General features: G+C 34.6%; 1 protein-coding gene across 2 annotated transcripts in view; it reads right to left on the reverse strand.

Annotated features, from left to right (window-relative positions):
- Positions 1 to 12803, reverse strand: part of sema5a (sema domain, seven thrombospondin repeats (type 1 and type 1-like), transmembrane domain (TM) and short cytoplasmic domain, (semaphorin) 5A) — a 298541-nt gene that overhangs the window by 66494 nt on the left and 219244 nt on the right. For both annotated transcript variants that reach the window (XM_056451158.1, XM_056451159.1), the window contains exon 15: positions 1003 to 1150. In XM_056451158.1, the coding sequence (XP_056307133.1) occupies positions 1003 to 1150 (148 nt within the window). The remainder of the gene's footprint in view (positions 1 to 1002; positions 1151 to 12803) is intronic.

Consider the following 12803-nt stretch of genomic DNA (forward strand, 5'->3'; position numbering starts at 1 on the left):
TTTATTTGGTTTTGTGCAAAATATAATCGCTAAAATAATCTTTTATTTGTCTATAATATGTCCTGATGACTTCCATTAGTGAGAAAAGGAACAAAAGTAGTTGCTGTCATACTGCTATGTAACATTTAATCTACTTAGAGACTGCAGTCAAACATGTTGATGTACTTTTCACAAAAATGTAGGCTAAAGCATGTAAGCCAGTGTTGTGTTTTTTTTAAACAACTTTAAAACAATATGTAGAGGTACAGTAGATGACTGCAGATTATAGTTTTGGAGACTTTCTGACACAAAATCCTTCTAAAGAGATTCTTATGCCACTCGAACCCTCATCCTAACAGCAATAAAGACAGACACAGCTCCTCTACACTAAAATCATTGCAAACAATTTATATGGGTTGAATTTAAACAAACAAATTAGATTTAGTAATGTAAAATTGAATTTTTTTGTTTACATTCAGCCCAAATAAATTGTTTACACCTACTTTAAAATAAATTGTTTAAATAAATTGTTAAAATAAATTGTTTACAACCTTAAAAAATGTAGTAAATCCAAGGAATCATCTTTGAACAATTATTTTTCAGTGTTCCACAATGATTCATAACACATCCACTTGACTGAAATGTGTTGCCTCAATGGAAGAGGCAATGGAAGAAATTCAGTTTTTGCAATTTCCTTACAGCCACATCCCATTTTGTAAAGCTCAACCACCTTTTGCATCAACATCACAGCTTGTTCTTTGGTTTTAGACATTCTGATGAATGACTAAGTTTGTCTGACCTTTGGTTTTACACATATTTATACCTACTGTTCCTGGTCACCCAGGTGAACTAAAAAAACTATAAAATATTGATAGGAATGTGCTTCAAAAATAGGCTTATATGAATTCATATGGGTGCCAATAATGCTTATATTACATTCATAAGCATTTAAAGACACACTTTCCATTTCTCGAGGTACTCATTTCAAAAATAAACTTAAGTATTAATATGAATGTTACATACAGTGCTGCATCCAGGGCATTCGTTTCCATTCTCGCATGTTCGTCGCCGTGACTGGATTCCTCCACCGCAAGGAACTGTGCAGCGCTCCCAAGGAGACCACGCTGACCAATAGACATGTGGAGGACACGGCAGATGCTCATTGCAGTATCTAAGAAAGATGAAAACACATATCTCAGAATGCAAACAAACACATTAATTCACGAACTCATTTAGCAGTTATTCATTCATTCTGATTTTACAATATAAACACAGGTCTTTGAGGATTATAAATCCTCTGATGCACAAATTAAAATATTTTGGATGCCCATGAAATTCTCCAGACAGGCGTCATAATGGGGGTTATTAATTACTGAGTAAAACAAGGTCTGTGGTAATCATAATTGAATGATAGTTGAACATTTTGTTCTACTGCATAAACAGAACAAACTTAAAGCACAAATGTTCTTATAAGGTTACTTATTAGGACCATACTTTATATAAAACACAAACATCAGCTTCATAACTTCAATATTGGTGTATTTAATTCATTTTGAAGCACAACATATTAAAGTATTAATAAATATATCATTTTACTCAAAACTTGTAAATCACTACTGTAAAATCCATCAACAAAAATTGGACTGAAAAACAAATAAAGGAACAAGACTGTTGCTAAGTCGTAACTCATATGCTTCTAAATATTATTCGAAATTAAAAATAGTGTGTCTTATGTTATAGTATGTTAAAATTTGTATTTCTGTTTCCATTGGATTTGAAAAGAATTGCGTAAACATGCATAAAAAGTAAAAACATTGTGAATCTGTGAGGCAGATGGTTCAGCAGAGTGGTTTAGATAAGGTTGTTTGAATACTTAATATCTACAGAGCCAAAATTTGTTCTGTTTATAGACTTCATTAGTGCCTGTTAACTTTTTTCAGTAGAAAGTATTTTCCCATTTATTTTTCTTTAAGATTTCCCAACCAGCTACAAAGAGAATCAATATGGGAGAATCATATTATATCATCATCAAACTTTTATATAAAACATTAGGTATAAAGCATCTGGAAAGTATTCATAGCGCTTCACTTTTTCCACACTTTTTATGTTACAGCTTTATTCCAAAATGAATTAAATTAATTGATTTCCTCAAAATTCTACATATAATACCCCATAATGACAATGTGAAAAAAGGTTTTTGGAAATTGCAGCAAATTATTTAAAAACAAAAAACCTGAAAAATCCCATGTACATAAGTATTCACAGTCTTTGGCATGAAGCTCGAAATTGAGCTCAGGTACATTCTGTTTCCACTGATCATTCTTGAGAAGTTTCAGCAGCTTAATTGGAGTTCACCTGTGGTAAATTCAGTTGATTGGACATGATTTGAAAAGGCATACACCTGTCCATATAAGGTCCCAGGGTTGACAGTGCATGTCAAAGCACAAACCAAGCATGAAGACAAAGGAATTGTTTGTCGACCTCTTAAGACAGAATTTTCTCGAGGCACAAAGCTGGGGAAGGTTACAGAAAATTTTCTGCTGCTCTGAAAGTTCCAATGAGCACAGTGGACTCCATCATTCGTAAGTGGAAGATGTTTGGAACCACCAGGACTCTACCTAGAGCTGAGTAATCAGGGGAAAAGGGCCTTAGTCAGGGAGGTTATCAATGATCCAATGGTAAATCTGTCTGCGCTTCAGTGTTCCAGCTGTGGAAAGAGGAAAATCTTACAGATGGACAACCATCTGTGCAGCAATCCACCAATCAGGCCTGTATGGTAGAGTGGCCAGACGGAAGCCATTCCCCGCCTGGAATTTGCCAAAAGGCATCTAAAGGACTCTCAGACCATAAGAAACAAAATTCTCTGGTCTGATGAGACTAAAATTGAACTCTTTGAAGTGAATGCCAGGCATTATGTTTGGAGAAAACCAGGCACCGCTCATTATCAGGCTAATACCATCCCTACAGTGAAGCATGGTGGTGGACTAATCAGGATAGAGGGAAAGATGAATGCAGCAATGTACAGAGACATCCTGAATAAAAACCTGCTGAAAAATATCAATGGAGTGGCTTCACAACAACTCAGCGAATGTCCTTAAGTGGCCCAGCCAGAGCTCAGACCTAAATCCTATTGAAAATCTCTAGAGAGGTGTGAAAATGGCTGTACACCGTCGCTTCCCATCCAACCTGATAGAGCTTGAGAGGTACTGCAAAGAGGAATGGGCAAAAATTCCCAAAGACTGATGTGTCAAGCTTGTGGCGTCATATTCAGAAAGACTCGAGGCTGTAATTGCTGCCAAAGGTGCATCAACAAAGTATTGAGTAAAGGCTGTGAATACTTATGTACATGTGATTTTTCAGGTTTTTTATTTTTAATAAATTTGCAACAATTTCAAAAAATCTTTTGTCACATTGTCATTATGGGGAAAAATGAAGCGCTATGAATACTTTCCGGATGCACTTATATGAAAGTTAGACCAAAACCTGCAAAAGACAAAAGTTGACTAAAATAACGGAGGAATAAAAAAACATTTGATTCAAATATGTTGGTTATGTCTATATAGACCATTTTGAGGCATGCAAACAATAACAAAAGTTCTAATGAATTTACTGGTTTACATTTTTAATTTCTGCAGTTTCAAAAAGGTTCACATATTGAAAATTACAGTTATGAAATACTGTAGTTTGACAACAAGTAGGAATTGTTTTGACAATTCTCATTTGCAGTGCTTTATGGGATCTGTTTTAGTGTTATTGGATCGTTGTGACTCTATGATTGTTAATGTAGTTTTTAACCAGAGATTCTGCTGTCAAACAATTACTTAAAAAAGATGAAATATAACAAACAAATGGCTACGGCAAACACAACTTCAGAGCTCAAAACGCATCTGTATTGGTTTGTAAATTACCATTAAAATGAATTTCTGTATGGAAGAAATAAATGAGCTCTTTCAGTGACTTTTTGCACTCTTATAACAACATTAGGAATATAACACAACTTGATTACATTCATAATCCACAATTAATAATATACAGAAATGTATTTGTTCTTTTTTAACAATCGCCAAGTAATGAATCAAAATAAATACCCGAGAGACTATGTGATTCATAATACAGCCAAGTTTCACCTTGCATGGCTACAATTGCTCAATTCAACAGGTAGAAACTGAAAACATGTGATAATGACTGCTAGCACTTGTGTAGGTCTCCAAGGACAGGAAAGTCTGGGTTCGCCTCAGTGTAATGAGCACTGATGGAGCGGTGTCTTATCTAAATGAGGTCTGCAGGAAGAGCGAGAGGGGGTTTCTGAGCCCGTCTGTCCACTCGCAGAGCCAGACGTGTGGGCTGAACAAGTAGTTGTAATTGAAAGGTATTTATAATTGGTATAAAGCATGATGATTGGACACACACAGTCAATCATTCCGGCTCTCATGTGGTCTCGCTGTAATCAGGGGATCTCTGAAAAGAAGCCGATAATAAATGAAGTCAGCTTCCTTTTGAAGATTGGGTCATAATCAGAACAAACATACCGAGCCTGTGATGACCCCAAACCAGAAAAAAAAGAGTACAGATGTTGTAGGGAGGAAAAAGAGGCAGTAAAAAATAAAAAGGAAAAGCAGAACAAATTTTGTGCATTGTTCATTGTGTATTATTTCAAGGCTTCATTCGTGAGAGGGTTACTGCTTCTGTAATAATCTAAAACTAAGAAGGGGTAGTGATTTTACACATAATTTGATGATGTGTGTTATTCACAGACACACGCTGTTTAGGAAAAAAAACTCCCAGTTAAACAGCACTTAATTTTATGTGTTTTGTGAATAGTTTGTATGTGTTGTAAATGCAGCTCTTAGCAGCTCTAATCTCACAACTGAACAAACAAAAATCAACTAATGTGATCACTATTGAGATGCTAAAACAGTGAAAGAAGTGTTATTACACATATTTAAGAATCTGATATCAAAAATTTCAGATTTTTCACCTATTGCTCAAAAGCATTCGCACAGAACTTTTGCAACCAATGCTTTAGATTTGTAGCCTTGTTTTTAGGGTCAAACACTCCACACAGATTAACATTCAAAAAGCAAAACAGGACCCCTTTAAACAACACCACATTCGACTAAAAATTGAAAACTTTTCATTAATTTTGGCCATCCATTGAGATGACAAATTTTGAAGTGTTACAGGGACATGCGGTCTAGGGAGGCAGGTGAGGCATCATGAAATGTATACTAATGATAAAATAAATATTGTGCTATAAATTCAATTTCTGTATGACTCAAATGATTTCAATCGTTTGTATGAGCAAAATCGCTTTTTGCGTATTTTGCGTATCTTCTGCTCATTTACAGCGTAGGAAGCGAGGTAAGGCAACACTGAGCTGTGCCTCATGTCTGATTGCGCAATCCCTTGCAAACTGGCTTAAGCCTGCCCCTTATGCTCACTTAGTGTATGCTACCAATGTAATGCTTTATTAAAATGTTGCTATACATTCTAGACATTTTTATTATATGTTCTCCTATTCCATATAATAGGTAATGTATTGCACGTATGTCTATCACTTATTTAGTGTTAGAATCTGACATAAAGCCACTCTGAAAAGACATGTGGTGAGGCAGGCAGTAGCTCTGCCGCACTGAAGAGGGAGTGCATGAGCTCACGTTACTTTTGTTTAGTGGTTGCTCTTCAACACAGTAAAGTTCAACAGAAGACCGTTATTTTATGTTTTGCTCTGACTGACTGCAAAAATCATGGATATCAGCTCAAAAATTAAATTACAACGTGAATAAATAATGGACGATGAATGTCGGAGCTAAAGGACTTGCTTCAAAGGACGGGACAGAAGATAATTAGATAATTTCAAAGTAATTCAAGTCATTTGAAGACTTCATTTACAAGTACTGTAGGTAAGGCCAGTGTGCAAATCCTGTGTGTGTGTGTGTGTGTGTGTGTGTGTGTGTGTGTGTGTGTGTGTGTGTGTGTGTGTGTGTGTGTGTGTGTGTGTGAATGAGAGAGAGAGAGAGATGGAAAGAGAGAGAGCAAGCAAGATTGAGAGAAAGAGAGAGAGAGAGAATGCACGCATCTGCCGTGGTGCTGTGTGAGTCGCTTGTTATAGTTGTCTGTAGCTTCCAGCTGGGTGTTTTTTGGGAGACATATTTAATCGCTTTACATTTGACATTCTTCCTTGGCCCAATATGCACCTGCCATGTGTATAAAAATAATGCTGATATGAGATATGAAACACAATTGGTAGTTGACAAATCTATCGGGTGGAATGTTTGTAAATCTGACTTTTGACTTTGAATAGGTCAATGCCTCACCAGATACAAACTTCGCCGCACGTCACTGGAAGGGTTGAATTTTTTTTTTAAACTGCATTCAAACTGTAAAGTTTTTAACAATATTATAGTGTCAGTGTAAACTACAAAAATCTGAATAATGAAAATGCTGATATTATGTGCTTGTCTACAGGATGTAATGTTTCTTTACAAAGTAACATTGTCAACTACTGACTTAGCATGAGGAATACATTTTTAGTAATTTTGGGTTTTTGTGAACATGTTGATGAAGTTTGTTGATTGCATGTTAATCATTTAATTAATGCAAAGGATATTAGTACTTTACTATAATGTAAACTTAACCTTAGTTTAACTAGTAGGGACAGTGAAAGCACTGACATACTGCTGTGGCGTATTTAAAATAACTCATTGTCATTCTTTTCACTACAAACACCCCCTTTCTATGTAAATTAGACTGACTATAGTTTGCACCTTATTAATACAATTTGTATTTGCCTGCTGAAATGAATGTCAAGCTCTTTCTGTGAAAAGAAAGGTGTATATAAGGAAATTTATTATATTTTATTATATTGCTGCCATGTGGATGATATTGTACTTGCCTGTAGAAATAAAACTAAAACTTGAGAGAAATTGCACAAGGAGTATTGGTAACACTTTATAATAACTACACACTATAAATCATTTATTAAGCATTAGCAAATAGTTAATTCATTATTTGTTAAGCATTAACTCTACATTAATAAGCGTTAGTAAGCAGTTTATAACTGCAGCTACAAATGCTGTATTCTTGACTTACAAACATATTTATAATGTGCTTAATACTTGTACTTTCATACTTTGCTAATGATTTATTTTTCATTACTAAATTAAGTATTGCATTATTTACAAACCAGTTGTATTTAAGAGTAGTTGAGGGTTTTTAGGATCATTCAGAATGAGTTAGTAAATGATTATTAAACTATTGAAATCAATGTTTATATGTCTTATTTATTCAGGCATATACTAATAGTTAACTAATATGTTAATAAATGCTTTATTAACTCAACTTCATCTAGTTTTGTGACCTAATCTAAAGTGAGGACTATTTATGCTTTATAAAGCTCTTATTAATGACAAATAAAGGCTCAGTTAAATTCTAAACAGGAAAAATGACATTATTCATTCCTTTTCATTTAAAGATACACAAATAAACTTCAAATGAAAAATAATTCTTTGCAACCTTATCTAAAATAAAATAACTGTACAGTTTAAACATTGCATTCTATTATATTGTTAAATTATTATATTGTTGTTGTTGTTTTATGCCGTATTTTGACTCCTGTTATTTGCCAATGTTTAAACTTTACAGTAAATTTATTTTTTAGAAAAGATTGCAAAGATTATTGTTCATTTGATTCTGAGCCTTTATTTGTCATTTATAAGGGGTTTATAAAGCATAAATAGTCCTCACTTTAGATTGGGTCACAAAATTGCGTGAAGTTAAGTTAATAAAGCATTTATTAATATATTAGTTAACTATTAGTATATGCCTGAATAATAAGATATATAAACATTGATTTCAATAGTTTATTAATCATTTACTAACTCATTCTGAATAATCCTAAAAACCCTCAACTACTCTTAAATACAACTGGTTTGTAAATAATGCAATACTTAATTTAGTAATGAAAAATAAATCATTAACTAAGTATGAAAGTACAAGTATTAAGCACATTATATAGGTGCTTATAAGTCAAGAATACAGCATTTGTAGCTGCAGTTATAAACTGCTTACTAACATTTATTAATGTAGAGTTAATGCTTAACAAATAATGAATTCACTATTTGCTAATGCTTAGTAAATGATTTATAGTGTGTAGTTATTATAAAGTGTTACCGGAGTATTTTTTTTTCCTCATCATCTCCCCCTGTCTAAAAAATGTTGTCTAAAAATGTATACAAACATAACAAGCATGGCACCTTTTTTGTTATTTTTGGCCAATTGTCATTATATACTCAAATGACTACAAAGAAAATGTCAGCAGTAGTTTGCTGAGAAGAACAATATAATGTTTTCCTCAAACACATAACTATAATGTGTATATCCATAGAATTTCCAAAGTGGACTCTCATTGTTTTCCACAGATGTATGCGCAAATTAAAAAAGAAATTATTAGATTCAAATAAGAAAAAGTATTTTAAATGCGACCACCCCACATTCCCAGTGGAAAGCCATTGATTGCTGCAAGTTGTTATGATGTAGCTTGCAATAAAAAAAAGCAGAGAGATCCATATAAGAAAGATTTATAGTCAAGGGGAAACCCACTGCAAATTAGCATATGCAAATAGTGCTTATTCAAATCGGATTTGCTAAGTTTAACAAGTTTGCCCCTGCGCTGGCACAAAAAAAAAAAGGCGAAAGAAAACAAGCGATCAAAAGAACAAGAAAAAAGTTGTAATTAATAGCACATTAGAGATAGGATAGAAAAAGAATGAAGGAGTATGTAAAAAAACATTCATTTATCAAATGGATTTCAGGCAGAACAAAGTATTGGAGTGTTGCAACAACAGTTCTCTCGCCTGCAGCTATTCAGTCTTGTTCTGGAGATTTTCTGAGCACGAATTGATGGCAGTTTCTGGCTTGTGTTTACACACTTGCTGTGCCGGGACAGATATATGGCTCTGGACCAGAACTGGATTATGGACGGGCCGATGGGGGCCAGTGTTAGAGACCTCCAAAGCCTCAGGCTGTTTGACCTGAGACTGTCAACAATGAAAACTAGGGCCCTTGGCACAGAGTGAGACTGGACCACTAGGCCCCAAGACTCATAAGAGCATGTTCCTTTCCCACCAAAAATCGGTTTACCATTTTAACAAATCTTTTAAAAAGTAATTATTTATTCTTTAAGTCTTCACTGTATGTTCAAGAAATAGAAATGTTTTTTCTAATCAATGTTGTGGAAACAGATACATTTAAATGATATATTTTTCAGTTACCAGATACAGTGCTCAGAATAAATGAGCATACCCCTCACAGATCTCTCTTTCAAATGAATATTTTCTATAGGATTTCTTTTTTCTACTAACACTTTTATTTTAGCATGTTGACGTACCTCCAACTGAAACTGAATATTGAGTAGGGAGTGGGGTTTTTCTTTTTGTGCATCCTTTATTTGTAGTATAACTAACAATAAGAGGGGCATGGTTAAGAAAATTGTGGAAGAATCCTTCAAACTGATGTCACAGAGAAGAACTGTCACTCTAAACGTTGAAGCAAATGGTCAGAATGTGATTGAAGATAACCAAAACAACCTAAACGTTGAAGCAAATGGTCAGAATTTGATTGAAGATAACCAAAACAACCTTATTTTCAGTGGATTAACTAGCACATGTTAATTGTTCACATAAAGAATAACACTTTAACTACCCCACCAGAAAAAAAAATGACTGCGTTTTTTGACTCCTAATGTCGCTAGTTAACACACTCAAAGAATTTTTTTCAACACATGCCATAATTTCTAAAATATCAAACTCTACCAAACGGTTGATATGTTGGTTTATGGTAAAAGTACTGGATTTAATACACATACTATGACAAATTTGAAAAAATGATGTGTAAGAACAATTTATTTAATAACATAATAAAAAATAAAACATTTTTGATCACTAAATCATCTTTATTATTATGGTGGCTTGAAAAGCCAGCATACTGTTATCTATCTTAAACTTATTATTCTTCTTCTTCTTCTTCTTCTTCTGAGACTAATTTCTAAGTGTATCTCCTCCTAGGCCTTTCAAGCTACATACTTCAAACTTTCGTCAAACCTTCGAACTGGTCTGACTCGGGTTGCTATATCTTTTCTAACTGATCCGACCTTGGGTTTTCCGAAAAACGACCCAGAAAAATCCCAAAAGTCCCATTGACTTAACATTGGGTCAAACTTTGTGAGCTCATAACTCTGCATCAGACTGTCCTACAGACTTCTAACTGGACTCATTTAACTCAGTCTAGCCAGCAGCCAATAACTGATGACTTTTTAACTTACTAGCCACTCCCTAGCAACCACTTACAGCACCCTAGCAACTGTCCCATAGACTTCCATTGTAAAAGACTCCCATTTACTTAACATTGGATCAACCTTTGTGAGCTCAGAACTGCATCAGACTGTCCTACAGACTAGAGTCTGGCCTCATTCAACTCAGTCTAGCCAGCAGCCAATCACTGATTACCTTTAAACTTACTAGCCACTCCCTAGCAACCAATTTCAGCACCCTAGCAACTGTCCCAGAGACTGTGACTAGCTATTCTAACACACGCTAACAGTTTTAACATCCTACTGACATGCTAATCTTGCTAGAAAGGTGCTAGCAACACGATAGTGACATGCTAGTCATGCTAGTAACATGCTAATTCATGCTAGAATCATGCTAACAACATGCTAATTCCTGCTAGAAACAAGCTGATTCATGCTAGAATCATGCTAGTAACATGCTAGTTACATGCTAATTAATGCTAGAATCATGCTAGCAACATGCTAGTTACATGCTAATTAATGCTAGAATCATGCTAGTTACATGCTAATTCATGCTAGAAACATGCTAATTCATGCTAGAATCATGCTAACAACATGCTAATTCATGCTAGAAACATGCTAGTAACATGCTAATTCATGCTAGAAACATGCTAGTAACATGCAAGAATCATGCTAGTAACATGCTAATTCATGCTAGAAACATGCTAGTAACATGCTAATTCATGCTAGAATCATGCTAGTAACATGCTAATCCATGCTAGAATCATGCTAGTAACATGCTAATTCATGCTAGAAGCATGCTAGTAACATGCTAATTCATGCTAGAATCATGCTAGTAACATGCTAATTCATGCTAGAAACATGCTAGTAACATGCTAATTCATGCTAGAAACATGCTAGTAACATGCTAGAATCATGCTAGTAACATGCTAATTCATGCTAGAAACATGCTAGTAACATGCTAATTCATGCTATAATCATGCTAGTAACATGCTAATCCATGCTAGAATCATGCTAGTAACATGCTAATTCATGCTAGAAGCATGCTAGTAACATGCTAATTCATGCTAGAATCATGCTAGTAACATGCTAATTCATGCTAGAAACATGCTAGTAACATGCTAATTCATGCTAGAAACATGCTAGTAACATGCTAATTCATGCTAGAAACATGCTAGTAACATGCTAATTCATGCTATAATCATGCTAATAACATGCTAATTCATGCTAGAAACATGCTAATTCATGCTAGAATCATGCTAATAACATGCTAATTCATGCTAGAAACATGCTAGTAACATGCTAATTCATGCTAGAATCATGCTAGTAACATGCTAATTCATGCTAGAAACATGCTAGTAACATGCTAATTCATGCTAGAATCATGCTAGTAACATGCTAATTCATGCTAGAATCATGCTAGTAACATGCTAATTCATGCTAGAAACATGCTAGTAACATGCTAATTCATGCTAGAATCATGCTAGTTACATGCTTATCCATGCTAGAATCATGCTAGTAACATGCTAATTCATGCTAGAATCATGCTAGTAACATGCTAATTCATGCTAGAAACATGCTAGTAACATGCTAATTCATGCTAGAAACATGCTAGTAACATGCTAATTCATGCTAGAATCATGCTAGTAACATGCTAATTCATGCTAGAATCATGCTAGTAACATGCTAATTCATGCTAGAATCATGCTAATAACATGCTAATTCATGCTAGAAACATGCTAATTTATGCTAGAATCATGCTAATAACATGCTAAATCATGCTAGAATCATGCTAATAACATGCTAATTCATGCTAGAAACATGCTAATTCATGCTAGAATCATGCTAATAACATGCTAAATCATGCTAGAAACATGCTAGTAACATGCTAATTCATGCTAGAAACATGCTAGTAACATGCTAATTCATGCTAGAATCATGCTAGTAACATGCTAGTAACATGCTACCTCATGCTAGAAACATGCTAGTAACATGCTAATTCATGCTAGAATCATGCTAATTCATGGTAGAAACATGCTAGTAACATGCTAATTCATGCTAGAATCATGCTAGTTACATGCTAATTTATGTTAGAATCATGCTAGTTACTTGCTAATTCATGCTAGTAACATGCTAATTCAGACTCGGCTTTTCAAGCCACCATAAAGTTTGTCCTCAAACTTTAATATCTAGTTATTCTTCTTCTTCTTCTGAGACTAATTTCTAAGTGTATCTCCTCCTAGGCCTTTCAAGCTACATACTTCAAACTTTCGTCAAACCTTCAAACTGGTCTGACTCGGGTTGCTATATCTTTTCTAACTGATCCGACTTTGGGTTTTCCGAAAAACGACCCAGAAAAATCCCAAAAGTCCCATTGACTTAACATTGGGTCAAACTTTGTGAGCTCATAACTCTGCATCAGACTGTCCTACAGACTTCTAACTGGACTCATTTAACTCAGTCTAGCCAGCAGCCAATAACTGATGACTTTTTAACTTACTAGCCACTCCCTAGC

The sequence above is a fragment of the Danio aesculapii genome, chromosome 24 (genome assembly GCF_903798145.1).
Source record: "Danio aesculapii chromosome 24, fDanAes4.1, whole genome shotgun sequence".
Classification (NCBI taxonomy): domain Eukaryota; kingdom Metazoa; phylum Chordata; class Actinopteri; order Cypriniformes; family Danionidae; genus Danio; species Danio aesculapii.